At 42.3% G+C, this 18,690-nt stretch overlaps 1 protein-coding gene across 9 annotated transcripts in view; it reads left to right on the top strand.

Annotated features, from left to right (window-relative positions):
* CAB39L (calcium binding protein 39 like) overlaps positions 1-15,964 on the top strand; it is a 112,190-nt gene extending 96,226 nt beyond the window's left edge. For 8 of the 9 annotated variants that reach the window (XM_019529954.1, XM_019529959.1, XM_019529956.1 and 5 more), the window contains 4 exons: positions 1,492-1,551; positions 3,858-3,923; positions 5,156-5,299; positions 13,893-15,964. In XM_019529954.1, the coding sequence (XP_019385499.1) occupies positions 1,492-1,551; positions 3,858-3,923; positions 5,156-5,299; positions 13,893-14,072 (450 nt within the window). In that variant the 3' untranslated portion in view covers positions 14,073-15,964. The remainder of the gene's footprint in view (positions 1-1,491; positions 1,552-3,857; positions 3,924-5,155; positions 5,300-13,892) is intronic. The other variant, XM_019529960.1, reaches the window with a different exon arrangement.
* Positions 15,965-18,690: the final 2,726 nt, after the last annotated feature.

The following is an 18,690-nucleotide window of genomic DNA, read 5'->3' as shown; positions in this document are numbered from 1 at the left end:
CCCCAGTAGTCTTTCCTGCCATGGCAGGGGGTCGGACTAGATGATCTACTCAGGTCCCTTCCGACCCTAGAAACTATGAAACTATAATTTGTGGCACACCTGCCAAAAAATGCTGGCTATAGTTGATCAACTCTGTCCTCACCATGTTGCTTAAGGAAATGAGCAGGTCTGGGACAGTTTGCAGATTTCATGGGTCACATGTGGCCTTTAGGCTATACTGTGGGCTCTTCTGCTTATGTGCCATTTTCTACTAGGTTGCTTTAAATTTTAAGTTACAGTTATTTTACTGTTGACATTTTAAAGATTAATTCTTGCACAAGCTCACAGGTCATAAAAAAATCTATATGGATCTGCTTACAACAGTGGTGCTTAGCCTAGCTGCGGGCCAGTTGCGTGATGCAGTGTCAGACTGTGGGTCAGATCCAGCACAGGGTCAGTCTGTGGGTGCAGTCCAGCCTGATCCCATGCCCCCAGCTCAGGTCTTGCATACTAGCCTGGTCCTGCACGCCTGTATCTGGCCCACAGACTGGCCTGACTGCAGAGGCATGATCTAGCAATCCCCACAGAACCAAAAATTTGGCAGCAGGGGTGTGGCAATCAGTGCTTCCACCACTCCCCCAATGGCAAATTTCTGGACTTGTGGGGAGACCCACAGGCCAGATAAAACAGCTCTGTGGGACAGATCTAGGCTGCAGGCTGGAGGTTGAGGACAGCTAGCTTAGAATACTCCCTAGGGCCCCAGACAGACATTATGCTTAGAACATGATTAACTGCTTAATCACATCTTAAGTAGTGAGCTGGCCACAGGTTAATTCAGTTAATGGCTTGATAAAACAAGGAATAAGCTGTAAAGTTATCACACAAAAAATGCATAATAAATTTGTGACTGGTTTCTTTAGTTGAACGTGTGACCAGTACTCCCCGCCTCCAGAGCATGCTGGAGCCCTTCAAGACTTTCATGTGCTCCAGAAGCTGGAAGCCCCAGTTTAGCTGATTGGAGCTCCCAGTTAGGGGAGTGCATCAGAGCCAACGGCTCCTCTGAACTCCCACAACTGATAGCGCTAATAAGCTGATCCAGGCTCCCAGCCATGGGAGTGTCATGAGCCAAGCTACTGGTGCAGGGGGCACCTCATGATCATGGTCCCTGGCTCCCCCTGCACCAACAATATGGTGCAGTGGGATTTAACATCCATCAGTGGCCTAAATTATATTAATTCTGTATTTATTCACTGAACTGTTCATAAGTCATAATGAACATGTGACTTGATAACTGAAATTAATAGTAAACGGGACATTATCATTCTTTGAATTATCTTTCTATGAGATTAATTTGGAAATTATTCTGTAGGAGGAGGCCTGACTGAAAACATTCTTTATTCTATTACAGTTGAACATGTGAAAGATATGGCATAAAGTAGTGCAGATAATATGGGCACTTGATTGACAAAACTTTTCCCTGAATTCATTTTTTCCTGGTTTGTTCTCTCCCAGGATCTACTAACGAGACACAAATTGTTGGTAGCAGATTTCCTTGAACAGAATTATGATACAGTAAGTACCAATGATTTTTCAACCTTACTAAGAAATTATTATTGCGATAAATCCATTCATATTTGGACTGAACATTTTGCTGCTTTTTGGAAGTACTCAGAGTAGGCTTTTTTTTTTTTTTTTTTTCTAATTTCATGCATGAGTCCCAACTTTAAATTCAGCAGTTTAGTTTAATGGTGTGCAAAGTTCTGCCCTGTGAGTCTGATGAGTGGGGCTCATTTGTGGGCCAAACCAAGCCCCAAATGCCAGGATCGGGCCATGGGGCCAGCTTTACCTCCTCCCTGCCTCAAGTGCTAGGACTGGGCCCCAAGGCCTGGCACCACCATGTGTGCTGGAATTGATTTACAAGGATGTGCCCCCTCTTATCCCCACAGGCTGGGATTGGGCCCTGGGGATTTGGCACCACTCCCTCCCACCTCACAGGGCTGCATTGGGTCCCAGGGGTCTGGTGCTGCCACCTCCCAGACCCTCACACTGGGATTGGGTATTGGGGCCCAGCACTGCCCCTACTCGGCCCTGTGTGCTGTGATCCATTGGACCATGGGGGGGCCCTGTGGGATGGATGACGTGGTGCTATGGGCTGGATTTGACCCATAGGCCAGAGGTTGAACACCCCTGGTTTAGTTCATCTATGCCTCAGATGAGATCCATGGAAATCACTAGTGGGAAATCTACTTCAGTAGACAGTTGAAGAGTGCATCCCAAATTACTCAAAATCAACCAAACGGGGGAGCTGAGTAGGATTGCATGCCCCCACCTAGAGCTGAGAATCAGATCCTTTTAGCTAAAAGTGTCCACTTGACCAGGGGAGAATCCTTTTTAGTTATGTCTGGTTATGACATTATTTCTTCTTTCCAGTCCAGAAGCAATATGCATCACATTTCTAGAACAGCTCAGGGTCAGAATCTAATCGTGTTTGTTGTTGAAGGGTAGATGGCAGTTCCCACAGTGTTATTAGGCAACCTATCTCTATTAGCAATAATAGGAATTACATATGCACAAAGATTTGACTGCTTTCATTTTTTAAATATTTGCCTTTTGCTACAGTTCAGTAACACTCCACTAGTGCTAGGTGATTGTCATTCTTATCTCAGATGACATGCTGGGATATAGGAAAAGAGCTGCTGGAACTTAAACTAGTGATACTGGAAATGTATATATGCCCAGGTCTCAAAGGGCTGAGATGTGAATATAACTCTTATCATCCTAAGTGAATTAATCTATTGGTTTATTGCCATTTCTCTTTCATTTAAAATAGATCTGAACATCAGATGTGGGTCAAAAACATTCCATTGAATCAACTGAAATTGGACTTATGTGGCTGATGGAATTAGGCTGAGGGTTATGTTTCTCATATTACCATAGATGTTCTTTATTTTACTGCCAAAATAAAAAGGCCAAAGAGTATTTCTTTCAGCAGTAGAAGTTATCCAGAAAACTAACTAAAGGCTTTAAGCTTGCCTGCTGCTGAGTCACAAAGGCTGGTTTGACTTGAGCAGAATTATTATATCTTCTCTTACCTTCTCCGTCTCTCCTAAAGCAGTGTGATTGAATGAGCTGCTATGCTGAGTTTATGTAGCACTGAAGATCAAAGTACAGACTGTAGAAATTAATGTTCTTTAAGTGACTTTTAGTCAACAAACTAACAAAAAATGTTCATTTGATTAAAAGATTGCAGCCAGCTCAAACCATCACCATCCCCCTTTAACTAAGATACAGTGAAAGAATTAGCTGTATATTCAACTCCTTTTTAGTTTGATCCTGTGAGTTGCTTTTAAACCAAAGGGTGTCAAAGGCCATTACCGCTTTAGTAAAGAGGCACCCAGTGCCTCCCAGGATGTGGCCCATTATTTTCAACAGTTTTGGGCATTATACCCTCAACATTAAAGGACAAAGTGACCATGGATAGAAATGAACAGCTCGTCTTAGAATGAAGGCATATTGAGCACATACATCTGATGATAGACCTTACGTTCTAGTTTGGCAGTAGCTTCGTAATGTATGAGAGGCAGGCACACTGTGAGACTCGCAAGTGCACTACTTCATGCTAAGCTCCTGTACATGTGCAAGCCGACAGTAATTGCTCCTGAACTGATGAACCACCCTTTGACAGGGAAAGGGGAACCACCCTTCACATGCATGTTACAGTTTGTCTCTGCAGAGAGTGGAGAAGCTGCAAACAAAGAGGGAGCCAAGAACTTGAGGGTAACATGGGCTGGCTTAGAAGCAGTGCCAGGTGGATGGGGCACAGGACAGAAGAATAGCTGTGAATACATTCTTTCCATTCTTTCCTCTTGTTCCTTTAGATCTTTGAGGACTACGAAAAATTGCTTCATTCTGAAAATTATGTAACAAAGAGACAATCTTTAAAGGTAATTATAAAATCACCAGACTCCTAACTTTTTTACTTAGCTCCATAGTGCGAAGTGTGTGTGTGTGTGTGTGTGAACGTGCATGCACCTGTCTCCATAACATGCAGAAGATGCTATAACAGGGTAACTGTGCGGACTTTGTTACAAAATAAATTACTTGAAGCAAATCTTAGTATTTTTGGATACTGGGAAATTCCATGCATCTATATTATGGCTAGCATTGGAGAGTCCCAGCTCCTGAATCCAAAGAATAAAGCTGGGGCAGCAAGTTTTTCTGAAACAAATGTTTCATCCTGTTTTTTTCCTCAAGGACACCTGAGCTTTTAGGGCATTTATAGATGTGCTTTGGGGACATTTTAATTAATGGAGCTCTGAGAGCCACACAAATTAGTGCCCAGAGCATCACGTGTATCAGCATCCCTGTGCTGAAAAATTTCTGTGGAGTTCTTTGAACTAAAGCTTGTCAAACGACCTTTAGTTTAAAGCACCCTGCTACCATTTTTCAACATAGGGATGCTGATACATATGACACTGAAGTCTGCTGGAGTGCAGTAATTACCGTGCAATTACAGCATGTCGGAGCAGCCTCCCTGCACATGTATGGAGGCCCTTAGAGCCTAGTTCAGGGTGCTCATGAGGGAATTTGGTATGTTCACCAGAATTCCCATTTCATCCATGGCACTGAAGCATCAAGCTGTTGAGTGCAACCCTCCTGACTGGAACCAAAGGGTGTGTTGCATGTTGAGCCATTGTTAACAATCCCTTGATTCAGGGGTGATCTCTACCATGGCTCGTTGGTGGGTCATGAGGTGATTTTACTGTCCAATCCTTGAGTCACAGATCTGCCTGCAGACATTGCAGGTCTTTCCATAGGGGAAAATAGGCTGTGGCCTGGGAATCCTTTCCTTTTCTCTCCTTTGTTCTCTGCATCAGGCCAGAGATATGTTAACTAAACTACCTTATGGGTGGCTGTACTACGCTTACTTCTATATCTGGCTTGGGCCAACTCTTAATACATACTCTAAGATGGCATCCATTTTTGCAGTATCTGAATGATCAGTGCTGTCACACTGTACCTCATTACATTAATTGCAAATTCAACTTGGGTTTGGTTTTTTTGAAAGGAAGCTATATTGAAACTCTTATGAGCAAAGGTGAAAATATGGTGCTTGCATCTGACATCAAAATACTGTGGATCTATAAAGTCTTGTTCCTTGTGAATGTTTCCACAGCTGCTGGGTGAATTGATTCTGGACCGACACAACTTTGCCATCATGACAAAATATATCAGCAAACCAGAGAACCTGAAGCTGATGATGAACCTGCTGCGAGATAAAAGCCCCAACATTCAGTTTGAGGCTTTTCATGTGTTCAAGGTAAATCAGCATAAGATGGAGAAAGAAAGACCTTTTTTCTTTTGTTCTCTCAGGTTGGGTATGAGGAACTTGGAGAAAAATGAGAGTTTATTCAAAAAACAATTCAAACCCTTGACAGTGCTTGTTTGGTCTTTTTTCTCTCACAGTTTGGTGCTGTCTAATGCAGGGTAATTTGAATCTGGCCTTAATGGTATGACGGGACCCTGACGTACCGATGAGTTGCATGTAACAGGTGGAAATATACATGGCTGCTTGCAAAAGGCCAAACTGTGCCTTGTTCAGCCTCTTTACTCCTGTCACAATGTAACCCGGGGTAAAGATGGGGAAGGTCAATCATTTTGAAGCTGTGTGTTCCTAGCTTATTTCAACACAGGCAGATCAGATCCCAGAGTGGTGGCGCTCGGAGGGAGGCTGCACAAGTGGTTTCAAAGCTTTACAAAGATGTGATGAGGCAGAGCCCAGAGTAGGCTTAATCCTTCTATTTCTGTTTGTCTTATGCATTACTTATTAATGCATGCATCCTTATAAGATTGTCTTAAAACTATTATCAGCCCAGTCATAAAAACTGCCTGCCCATGCTTTGCTGTGATTGATGATAATGAAAGAAATTTCACTTGCCTTGGGCAAATGGAGTAGAATTTATTACTATGCAGAGCTACCTTTAATTCAAAATTGGCTTATAAATATGCATAGTCCTATTTTCATAGTTTGCAAAATGTAAGTTGTAGTAGAGTGGGGTAAAGCCAATGCAGAAGGGGTATTCTCTTCTAAAAGATGTCTGTAGAATAGATTAGCATCATCAAGTGACAGACTCTTTCAAAACCCTTCCCTTGCCTTTAAATGTTTTTTTTTTAATTTTTTTTTCTAATTTTGCAGTGCTGGCATTCTAGTTTGTTTAAAAAAAAAACCAGACTTTGCATGGCACTCAGGTCTCCAGCCTGTGGCATGAAGGATGGCATGGCCTCTTCATTTTCTTCTGTTACATAAAGAAATCTCAGTGAAAGTCTCAAAATATTTTAAGTATTTCCTTTCCTGCAAGAATCAGCACAAGAGATTCAATTAATTGCTTCTGTAAGATATTATACTGTCCCTTCATTGGCTTACTGCTTAGACAACCAAGCTACTGTGAGTAGCTTATGCTCTGACTCCTTATCAGGAAGTGTGCAACTCAAAGATAAGCTGAGGAGAGCTAACCGAAACCACTTATAGTGTTTGAGACTTTGGACATAGTTGAGAGGGAAGAGAGGTTTCATCTCTCTTAGTTGCTTTTTCATATTCACAAAGGGCCACATTCTTATATATGAAAAACTGTCCCTAAATTAATCCATTAGGCCACTACATATACTACTGCAGATCCTTCTTTACTACTTAATTCTGTTGTGATGTTTCCAAGTCATGGCCAGAGGCATTGCAGTTGAGACTAGTTGATTTTATCTGAAAAGAGATGCCTCAGAGGCTTTGAAATGTGCTAGAGCTGTAACCATGTGGTTTTATTACTGTTGTCTTTGCTCTTCTTCCCTACTGCCACCCTCCATTTATTTTTTTTTAAATTAATCGTTTCCAGTGTTCATTTCAGAATGTAGATACTTTGGGCGGGGGGACAGGAGTCATGTCTGCTCTGTGTTTTGTGCAGCACCTAACACCCTGCGATCTGGTGCTAGGCAAAGCGAATAGGAAACACTTGTACCCATTCAAGTTAGAGGGCCAAATTTTGCCCTCTGATAAATTAGTCTGTTTGTTTAACAGTATCTGAAAGTAGTCGTTAAAGCTGAAGGCAATGCGTGCGATATCTATCTTCCAGGTATTCCATGGGAGTTGCCCCATGTGATTAAGCAGACTCTGATCAGTTGACATGACACATTTGTAAGTAGAAGTAAAATTCTACCTTCAACTTGAATTAAATTCCTTTCTCTAAGTAGCACTGTAAGATCTTGATGTATTCAGGGATCATTCTATGTTTACAAAACAATTACAGAATAAATGCTAGAGAAGTGCACTGTGAATTAAAAGCTTTGAAGAATAGTTCAGACAGAAGCATTTTGTCCTTAGAATTTCTTAATGCAGGGAAAAAAACACTGATGGAAACCAATCAAGGAAATCTCTGAATACCAACAAGAACATACGCTTAATGGAAAACTGTTACTGCCTTGTCCTAAGGCCCTTTCTGGCAAGTAAGGAGAATCATAGAAAATTAAGGTTAGAAGGGACCTCAGGATGTCATCTAGTCAAAGCAGGACCATGCCCAACTGGATCATCCCAGCCAAAGCTTTGTCTACTTGAGTCTTGAAAACCTCCAAGGATGAAGATTGCACCACCTCTCTGGGTAACCTGCTCCAGTGCTTTAACTATCCTCCTAGTTAGAAAATTCTTTCTAATATCAAACTTAAACTCCCTTGCTGCAACTTGAGATTGTTGCTCCTTGTTTTGTCATCTGCCATCACTGAGAACAACCTAGCTCCACTGTCTTTTGAACCCCACTTCAGGTAGCTGAAGGCTGCTATTAAATCCCCCCTCAGTCTTCTTGTCTCTAAACTAAATAAACCCAGTTCCCTCAGCCTGTCCTTTATAAGCCATGTCCCCCAACCCCCTCACCATTTTTGTTGCTCTCCACTGGACTCTCTCCTGTTTGTCCACATCTTTTCTGTAGTGGCAAGGCCCCAAACTGGACACAGTACTCCAGATGTGGCCTCAGCAGTGCTGAATATAGGGGAATAATCACTTCCCTTAGCCTTCTTGCCGACAAGGGCACACTGTTGGCTCATATCTGCTTATTGTCCACTGTAACTCCCAGGTCTGTTTCTGAAGAGCTGCTGCCCAAGCAGTCAGTCCCCAGCCTGCACTGGTGCATGGGATTGTTTCATCCTAAGTCCACGACTTTGCACTTGTCCTTGTTGAACCTCATGAGATTCCTTTTGCCCCAATCCTCCAATTTGTTTAGGTCACTCTGAATCCTAGCCCAGACCTCCAGCGTAACTACCTCTCCCCCCAGCTTGGTGTCATCTGCAGACTCGCTGAGAATGCACTTTGCCATCTTCCAGGTTGTTGATGAAGACATTGAACAAAACCAGCCCCTGGGGCACTCCACTTTATACCAGCTGACAACTAGACATTGAGCCATTGATTACCACTCTGAGCCCAATGCTCCAGCCAGTTTTCTACCCACCTTACAGTCCATTCGTCCAGTCCATACTTCCTTAGCTTACACACATCTGTGCTGTTTGAATTGGGGGAAGAATCTAGTCTTTCTGCCTTTGATTTTGGATAGTTTGAATGTAATGAAAATACCTATTCAGTTCTGGTTGAAATTACAGCAGACTGGCCATACTGACTTGAAATTGAAGATTTGCTGAGTAGCTGGTATTTGCTACTCACTTTGAGCTGCCAGGAGATTTGGGTTTGAATTACCTGACCTAGATGTTGCAGTTAGGCATATTTGAAATTAAAAAGAAAAAGTGTCTGTTTTGTAAGTATCCAAATTCCAGCTCTCCCATGCCCCAGCTGACCCTGAAAAAGGCATATGACTATCAGCTTTCTTCCCCAGTATCTAATTATTGAGGGTTTCAAGATACAGTCCTTTCACTGACCATGAACATCTATATTTTTAAAGATTTTACAGTCATGCTTTATGGCAGTTTAAAATACAGTTAACTCTTTGAGTCCTGGGGCCAGTTACAGTCACCCAGAGTGTCCAGTCTGGGGAACTGATGGCAAGTTATGAGCAGGGATCCTGGTTTTCTCAGATTAAAAAAAACAAAACAAAAAACCAACTTTCAGATATAAAAACGTAACCCAAAATCCACATTTTTCTGTGATTAAAATGAAACATCATATGTATGTATATGTGTGTGTGTGTGTGTATGTGTGTGTGTATATATATATGGTGTTTCATTTTTTTAATCACAGAAAAATATGGATTTTGGGTAGGTTACATTTTTATATCTGAAAGTTGGGGATTTTTTTACATCAGAGAAAACCAGAATCCCTGGTTATGAGTTCTCATTTTCCATACCTCTTCCTCCCTATGTCCTGACAACATGACTTCCTCTTCCCTCAGCATTTCCATCCTTCCCTTGATGTTTTCATGGACAGCATTGGGCCTATTCCCACCCTTAGCCTTCACTCAGTAGTCGGGCTAAAGGTCTAATTTTCTCACCTAAAAATCATGGGAAAATAGTCTCCAGATAAAATAGGCCATAGTTGTGCAGTAAGCATACTGGGCCTGGTAGAACTGCCCCCAAGCCACCTTTTGTGTAGTAAAAACTACCAGCAGAAGAATCAGTGATCACAATTCAAGGTTCAATATTTAAAAAGGCTTTTCAAATTCTGATAGTTAGTTTTTGACAACTGTATTTGTTACAATTATTAGTCCACCCTGGTATGTGATTTTTCTTCTTTGTTCTCTTATAGTCAATCGGGTGCATAGGGTGCTATATCCCATTGCCCACAATGCATATGTAAAATGAGTAACAGTGACCTTTCTTGGCTTTCATGTGAAACAATTAGATTATTTTGAAGAAAAATCCTATAGTGCAGGATCAGGATTATGTAATGTTTTTCTTAATTAGAGCTATAGCAAGATGCAGTTTAGTGCGTAAAACTGAAAATAGACCTTAGGTTCATTTTTCCATTCTCTTTCTTACACATTACCAAGCTTCCTCCTGCACCTTGCTCTGCAAGTGGTTTGACACAATTTAACAATACTGATAATTTCTACTCTGAGTAAAGATGAAGCTTAGTTCATGTGGATGCACTTGCATTATATGCTAACTGTAGAATTTGATGCTTTGGGTAGTAGAAGTTGTCTCATCTTAAGTGCATCTGTCATGGATCATGCCCTTTTCAGGCAAAGCTCTGCCTCATGACTCCAAGAAGAAACCTTGTTTGGTCTCCCTATCCTCAGAGGGCCCCCTGAAGCTAACTTTGGCATGGCTTGACAAGAGGAAAGCCTCTGGCTTCCTCAGTGATCCGTAGCACCACAACACAAGCTCACATCAGAACTGCAAGCTAGAAATCAGTCTCCTTAGCCTCTTTTATCACAGCATACCTGTGAACTTTTAGGCACGTCAGTAGCCTAAAATCCTCATGACTTATATGGGGAAACCATGAGTCTAAGCTGAGGCCTGGTGTAAGTCTGGTGTAAGTCTGTGTCTGCCGGATTTGGCCCATGTCCTCTATAAGCCTTTGAGAGTAGGCGGAAGGTTAGAGAGAGCTGCTGTCGTCAAGATTCTGTGACCTTCTCTAGTTTTAGCCTCCATGGCCAAGAGAACAAAGTGTTTCCAAAAGATTATTTGTGACCACAAGTGAACCTTTCAATGACACTCAGAGCAGTGTTCTCTTTGTCCCCTCTATGTTCCTATAAGGTAACCATGCACTGTCTTTTGTGTTGAGAACCAAGGTGAAACCCCAGAACACTCTACTTGGGTCGGTTTGAGATTATATAGCATATTAATTTGGATGAATAATATAGAACAGAACTGTTGGAAGGCTAGCAATTACATTGCAGAGCAACTCTTGAATTTCCAAATGTGTTTGGCGTTCCACGTGGGAATGAAACCAGAATCTTTCAAACGTTTTTCACAAAATGAAATTGTGTTGAAACATCTATTTTTGGATTGAAAACCCAAGCTTATGATTCATGTTTCTTTCTCCTCTGAAGTTACTAAAGAGCTCCGGATGACATCTTTCCTGATAAAATCACTTTTGAAACAAATGTCTCTTTGAAATGTTTTTTTGGCTCCAATTTAAATTTCATTTTGTCAAAAATATTCCAGTCAGCTTTCATATTGTTGCTTAGTTCAATGGATATACCTATATTTCTTCACGTGTCTTAAAGTGAACTAACAGAACTTTAAAAATCCTTGAAATAGTATGAATTATTAAGAGTTTTAATTGTAAGTATATGCAAAATTACTTTGTTTTAATATTGCGGGAGTGTAAGTGATTAGAAAAAACAGTCATTCGGTGTTATTTCTTTATAAGGCCACTATTTGAAAAACGTGGTTGGTAAGTTGAAACCAAGGCCATCTTCCCATAAAAGTGGAAGTCAAAGGTAATTTAAAATTTGAACTTTCTATCTCTCTATGCTGGTTTTGTGGGAGGAGAGATAAGGACCTATGCAGATTGAGATGAAGATACAGAATTCAGTTTAATTGGAGACATTATGCGCTGTGTAATCTTTGCCATGCTAATACCTATGGTGGACTATGACATTTATTAGTTTTTAAAACTGAGGCCTTTCAGGCTAGCTTCCTTTCATGTTTGTGTGTGTGTGTGTGTATAGATAAAATATGCATACTTGAGTTGTTTTGAAGGATGATTACTCAGCAGACTAGAATGTCAGGTCCTTATAACGTGTCTCCATTTAGGCACCCAAATCACTCGTAGGGTCTTAAAGTGTGGGGGAGTGTAAATCGATTGATATTGCACTCTTGTGATGAACACCCCATGACCAGCAAACAGAAAACTGATACAAGGTTTTCCAGGGTTGCTATGGTTCATGCTGAAGTTGTGTGTTTAATTCATGGTCCCAGTGGGTTGGGGCCCAGAGAGGGGACATATAACAGACACGCACCAGTAGGTTATGCTCTGGTAAACAATACATCTGTTTATGAAAACTGCAGGAAATAACATACCATTTGTAGAATATCATGTGTTCTTGTCTTGGAAGGAATGTTGTTTTTAAATGATCAAGGCAGTGGCTGAGTAAATTGTTGTCTGGAGCTCTTGGTGCACTCAGGGGGGCTGTGACTTGACTATATCTCTGATGAATAAATGTGTCTCTAATACGATACTGTATTTTGAGCTTCAGGCAAGGAAATTGCTGTTAGGAGTGGTTGCTCTGAAGGGGCGCTGCACTGACTCAGAAGTTTACAGGCAGTAGCCACTAAGGGTTTTTAGGGGTTAAAGACATGAATCTTCAGGAAAAAAGGACTAGATCTGTGCAAGGAGGCAGCTGGTGGCTATAGACCTGCAGCTTGGGATATGGTGAAGGCTGCCATAGTTCCTCCTTGTCTCTAGATTCCTGGCTGGCTTTCCTTGGGGTTGGAGGGTACATCTGCCCAGCAGTCAGTTCGGGCTCCTCCTCCACCACGCTGAGGAGCCTTTCTTTTCATGCTGTTCTTTGTGTGCTCTGTCTAATGCAATGCCCGTCTGATTGTCAGCAGATGTTTGTTTTTATTCTGGTTTGCCAGGTTGGGAGGGAACCTGGACAGTCTCCAGTCCTGTCTATCCTTAATTTCTTCTAGTTGAATACAGGGTGGCTGAGTTATTTATGTAGTTCCACAAAATATGACACAGTGTTTTGTTGACCCTCTATGGTAATCCCACTGGAAGCCAGATGCAAGAACTCTTCTTGCTGCTACCTTGTATTTTCCCTGATGTGGAATTAATGACTGATATTTACATAGGTCTAACACACTGGGATCTCTGGGAAGAACTTGTCACCACTGGCTTCTATACAGTCAGGTTAAGTTTTTTCTTTAGCTAGCTGGGGTGTAAGATGTTTTAAAGAAACATCATCACAGTAAGGAGAGGAGGGGAACAAATGGAGATTGCACTGGTCTTAGAAATTGTGTTAACATATTTTTCTTTCAGATCCTCGAAAGCTTCTGTACCTGCACAGTGAATAGTTACTACAAAGGAAAAATCCCAGCCTCTCACCTGGTTGACCCAGGAACAAGCCCCAGGGACTGGGCTGGCCGTGATTAGCACATGTGTGCATGTCATAATATCCCTCTGCTTCACCTCTTGGCTCTGTCCTTGTGAGCTCAGGGGAGGGGCCAGGAGCCTGCTCTTGTAAATTTCCATCCTCTGCCTGCTCACGAGAGCTGTTTATGTAGGGCAGAGGATGACGTTGGTTCCCAACCAAAACAAAGCCGGTTGGTCTAATTTTAGGTCTGGTTTAATATGGACATTATAACAAGGCTACAAGGCCCTTCCATTGTCCTGTTTGTTTCAGTTCTGTGACGTTTCATGTTGCAGGCTCTGGTAGGTAGAGGTAGCTGGGGGTTTGTAGCTAACACTCAGCAGCTGGGTTTCTGATCAAACTTTTTGTTGACAATAAGAGCAAAGTAAGGGGAAGTGTTACCAAAGACGAGTGTAATGTACCTCCTGCTGCTTTCCCACATATACATACATTCAGGGAAGGATTCCCTTTCCTGCTGTAGGCTCTTGGCATCACTAAGGGGCCCAAAGGCTTTTGAATCTTTCCAACTGCTGTAGGGCTAGCACAATCTGTTCTGTGCTCTCCTAGCAGCTCCTGGGGCATAGGTTTTTGTCAGGGACAGACAGGACTTAGTCATGGAGCAGCTGTGGCCAGCCCTTAGAGTACCTGAGAGGCTGTTCTGAAGCATTCTGGACCTTTAATGTCAGCTAGAACAGGTCACAGGATCAGGCATCTGCCACCAACAGCTTTGCAGCCTCTCCCCCAGCATTTCCCCATTGCAGTCAGTGGATGCATAGTCTATTGCATAGAATTAGATACCCCAGATGCAGCTAACTCAACAGAAAAGATTGAAGACACTGTTGTGGCTCTGACTATTTATCCTCTCTCTCTTTCTGTTTCTCTGTGTGTGTGGTTCTATTTGCATGTTAGGTTTTTGTGGCCAGCCCAAACAAAACGCAGCCTATTGTGGAGATCCTGTTGAAAAACCAGCCCAAGCTAATTGAGTTTCTAAGCAATTTCCAGAAAGAGCGGACGGACGATGAACAGTTCACCGATGAGAAGAACTACTTGATTAAACAGATCCGAGACTTGAAAAAGCCAGCACCATGAAGAGCTCCCTTAACTTTCCACTGTAGGCATTAATCTCATTTGCTCAATTTCTATACATGTTCTTTAAAAATCACAATAGTGCTTGAGAAGGCATTGCAAGTGCCTGTTTTTATTTTGAGTTGTTCACATAGATGTCAAGAGTATAGAGGTTTTACATGACAACTAAGAAAAATCTAGAATAATATATTATTTTTAATTAAGTCTCTAATTATTTATGTTGAGTTAGGCACTCTCTATATTAGAAGCTGGTAAAACAGGTTTTTATCCAAGAAGGGTAGACCTCTCTGCTTCGACTTTGATCAACAGACTTGAGCTGTCAGTCAGTGCAGACCAGGAGTTCTGAAGATTGTAGCTATCTTTGCCTTTGCACTTGTTGTTGTGACTTTTTTTAGGGGAGTATGCACATAAGACTGTGAAAGAGGGGGTTTGGCTAAGGATTAATTGGCATTTGTAGTGGATTTGCTAGCAAAAGCAACAGGGGATGGAGCCAAAACAAGAAGGTTCACATTTTCACTTTATTTTTATGTTCTCTCTTCTTTGGTTTCACTCTAGGTCAGAAATTTCCTATGTAGTCTGGGTACATGCGCCAGGTAACAAGTCAAGGACTTTGGCTGGGTCAGCACACACTCTCCGCTTTCCACTTCTCTGTCCATGGTTTAATCACCAGGGAAGTGTAGGCAGTCCCAAGCTCCAGTCTTGTAATAACACTGATTAGGAGCAGCCTTAGCTCTGCTGGTGGTTTGAATGGGAGGTGGGAGCAATGCAGCGTGGCCAAGGAGAGAGGTGTATTACCTAAGGTCTTCCTAATTCTGCTACCATTGAAATCAGTGAAAATCTTGCCATTGACTTCAGTGGCAACAGAACTAGTCATTATTCAGTGCTTCTTATTCAGAACCCAATCCTGCAAAGTGCTGAGTAGCTTCATTTCCCATTGGCTTCCACATGAGTGAAGACAGTCAATACTTCATAGGATTTAGCCCAAGAACTAAGTGCTAAGGGACGCCCAGGTAGAATGCTAGTTATACAAGCCAGAATGGGTACAGGTGCGTGCTTGGGAACCTCTGATGGAGACTCTGTAGTGATTCAATTTCTGCTCCTTCAGACATGCCTGCGCAGGACATACTTTGCCTATATCTTTCAGATCTGGGTTTCTAAAAGTCAGCTTCTGAGTATTTCTAGGTACCTAATGAGGTATAGCCTCAGTCTGAAATGTTGAGTGATTCCCAGCTCTCACTGAGTTGATGGAAGCTGCAGGAACTCTGGAAATCAAACTGCTTATTTAGATTCTTAGATGAGGCTTTTGAAGCCTAATTGGAGGGCCTGTGTTGGGAAATTTGCTTTTTGTGGTGAGCATGTTTCATCCTTGTTCATTTAGATGTGAATTCCATTTGTACACTGACCGTTTTGGAAGAGGAATCATTGCACTGTGATGTTTTCAGTTTAATAAAGCCTTGGGTCCAAAAAAGAGTTGTCTAAGTATACTTGCAGGTGTTTTGTCTTACAGGAAATGACAATATTATTTTGGTTTATTTGGATGAGGAGTTTGTGTGTGGGGAGAAAAAAGAGCTTTCAGTATTTTTTCTGCTAGCTTGAATGTAGGGTTTTTTTTCCTTTTTATTGAATGAGACCTTTAGTTGTCCAGCTGTAACTGCAAAGCAGCTGTGTCAGTAAAAGAAGGAACATCAAACAAGATTCTTTTTCCCCATAAAACTGTTGCATACAAGAGTGAGTGAGAATTTAATTTGTGTGTTTAGAAAAGGGATGAAACCGAACAACTAGATTGTGGACTCATCATTCATTTTCAGATGTCAGGTGTGTACAAAAAATGTGTATCGTTAGCCATCTGGAATTTTTAAATTATATTTACAAGCTATTAAAGGCATGATTACTAACGTCTGCTTTTTAATCATTTCTACCTCTTGGGCATTTCCCTCTTGTCTTTCTGAAAGATGCACTTCTGGCTCCATTCAGTGGTAAATTCTTTCTCACTCCTACACCAGCCATGATTTCTGCAGATGGAGGGAAACAGATGAGTACTTTCTCTAGATCCAGTGCGCTCTGCAGATGTCACTTCTGCAGCTTCTGCTGGCACAGGGCCTGATGGGCTCTGGCTGTGATCCAGTTTAGCCTTCCTGAGATATGCAGTGCCATGCCACATGACTGGTGTGGATTAATCACCGCACTTCATTGCTTTTGGCAAATCAGCAGTGAGGGGTGAGACCACCAGCGCCCCTTGGCCAGTCAGTTGTGGGGGGAAGGGAGCGCTGTCATAAGCCTATAAAAATGGCAGCTGCTGGTACAGTTGGCCCATGAAATTGCCTGTCTGCCACATCAATTTGGGTAGGTCCCTAATAATAATATAAGCCCAGGCATATCTCATGCAGAGGGGCCTGCTAAGTCTGCCAAGAGCCTAAAGCAAAACCTGTGAGGGATGAATGCTCCATCACTCTTAATAGTTTGTTATCTCTGAAATGTTGGACACTGGATGGGCCCATCACCATCATAGTTTTTAAAGGCCCTTCCTGCTCTTTCTATATCATGGCTCCAATACAGGGGTGGGAGTAGCACATGGCTCTGTGTATGTGTAGTGGAAGATGGAGCTGATAATACACCAGCCTGCCTACATTGGCCCAAAGTGGTGGGAGAAGCCACAGTCCACCCCAAATGGGTGTTGTTGAGCATATCAAGAGGTCAACTCTTAGATCCGCAGCCTCTGCAAGTAACAGTGCAACCAGCAGTAACACCCTAGGGAACTAGGATCATGGGGGCTTGTATGGGATGTGCTGAGAGTCTGAGGTTGCCTGAACACAGACCTGTATAGAACTGCACCCAGCCACCCTGTCACTGTGTACTGCACTTGCAGTTAGCTCTGTATTTTCAGTTTAGTAAATATCTCCAACATGTAAAGAACATTTCAGAATATTCTCTAAACTCAACTTTTTTTGCATTTTGTAGAAAAGAGAACGTACCAGAAACAGTAAAGCTGAAATTAGTCTCCAGAATAATATTTCACAGCAGGCTGGGGCACATTCCTCACTAGCTGAAAAATGAGATCTTTTTCTAATTCATCTTCTGGGTGAAGATGGAATTTTCCATTTCCTTTTGTGCATCAATCAGGGTTCTTCTCATTCTGTCTTTGCAAGAGCTCCCAGCAAGAAGTCACAGCTTCTCAAAGCAACTAAAATGAGTATCTGTTGTAACTGGCTGAGTGCAAGACTTAGATCTCAAATGTGAAGGGATGAAAAGAAGACGTGTAGTCAGAAGGAAGAAATAAACAGGAAAGAGGCTTGAATGGCAGAATCCAGATTCCAAATCCTACCCAAATTTCAGTGGTGTTGAATCTTGCAGGTTGCTCCATGCCAACTTCCAAAATACTCAAGTTCTGCACATATAAAGTTAATTTAATACAGCAGAGTTCCAGGAATTTATGAACCATTGTGAGTTGCCATAGCTTTTGGATTGTTGATTAAAATATGAAAAATCTGACTAAAATAGTCATCATGATGCCCTCCTCCTCCCTGAAAGGAGGAGTATGGTAGCCTATCCATCATTCATCCACATCAACAGCTGGGGAAACATCTGTAGGATGTGGAGCTTTGGCCTTTAGTGATTGTGAAATCTGGCACTGTCTAAACATTTCCATCTGAGTGCTACAACAAATAGTCCTTCCAGACGGAGAACAATTTTAGCTTAATGCTAAGGTCATGTACATGGCAGGTGAGAGTCTTGGTTTTCCATGTTTTCCACTGTTTTCTATTGCATATTTATTGGAATTGGAACAGGAACCCAGATCTCCACCTCACTTCCAGTGCCCTAAACAGTGGGCTATAGTTTCTCTTTCTCTGTGGCCGCGTTGAGTAGTTAATTCTTCCATGCACAGTGGAACACTCCAACAGGAGGGATTGAGAGCACTCTGCCTCAGCATACTCTATTACCTAAACCAAGGCTGTCTAACTGGTCATACGCAGGCCATATGGAGCCCAGGAATGGTTAAGTGGTGGCCTGCAGGGCTTGTTGGTGTGGGTCTGGACCCAAAGGATGAACACTGTTGCTGCTTGGCCTCTCTATCCTCTTGCCTTTTGCTGAGTTCAGGGTCTTTGGTTGCCCTTGGCAAAACAAAAAATCAGCTATTGGCAGGGGTGAGTGGTAGCAACATTCACCCCGAGCTCTGGAACCAAGCCAACGCAGTAGCTCTGGCAGCTGTACATACCAAGCTATCACCACCGGAGGTAGGTTATTTGGCCCAGAAGAAGACCTGTGGTCTGGATCCAGCCCCATGGGACCAGATGAAGTGGACACTCCTGACCTAGAGGATCAGGCACTCTTTAGGCCTGTGGGACATGTGCATTCAAATCCCATCAGACAAAGGAGATTTAACCTAGGTTGCTCATGTGCCGATTAGAGATTTTTGGGTTTAAAAAAATGCTGCTATTTATGCTTGACTTGGTCTGTTAGGTGTATTCAGAGCAGATAATAATAAAATCTTCTACAAATAACGTCAGATAGAAAAGGTAAAGCAGCAGTTTTGTGGGCTGCTCAGTGGAGATGGTGAGCTAGCAATGAAGCACACAAGGGGAGCTACTTAGAATCTACTCTGTCTCAGTCTTCACAAAGCTAT

This window comes from Crocodylus porosus, unplaced genomic scaffold, assembly GCF_001723895.1.
Source record: "Crocodylus porosus isolate Cpor-Errol unplaced genomic scaffold, CroPor_comp1, whole genome shotgun sequence".
Taxonomy (NCBI): domain Eukaryota; kingdom Metazoa; phylum Chordata; order Crocodylia; family Crocodylidae; genus Crocodylus; species Crocodylus porosus.
Note: the sequence above shows the minus strand (reverse complement) of the source record. Positions and strands in the feature narration are given on the sequence as shown.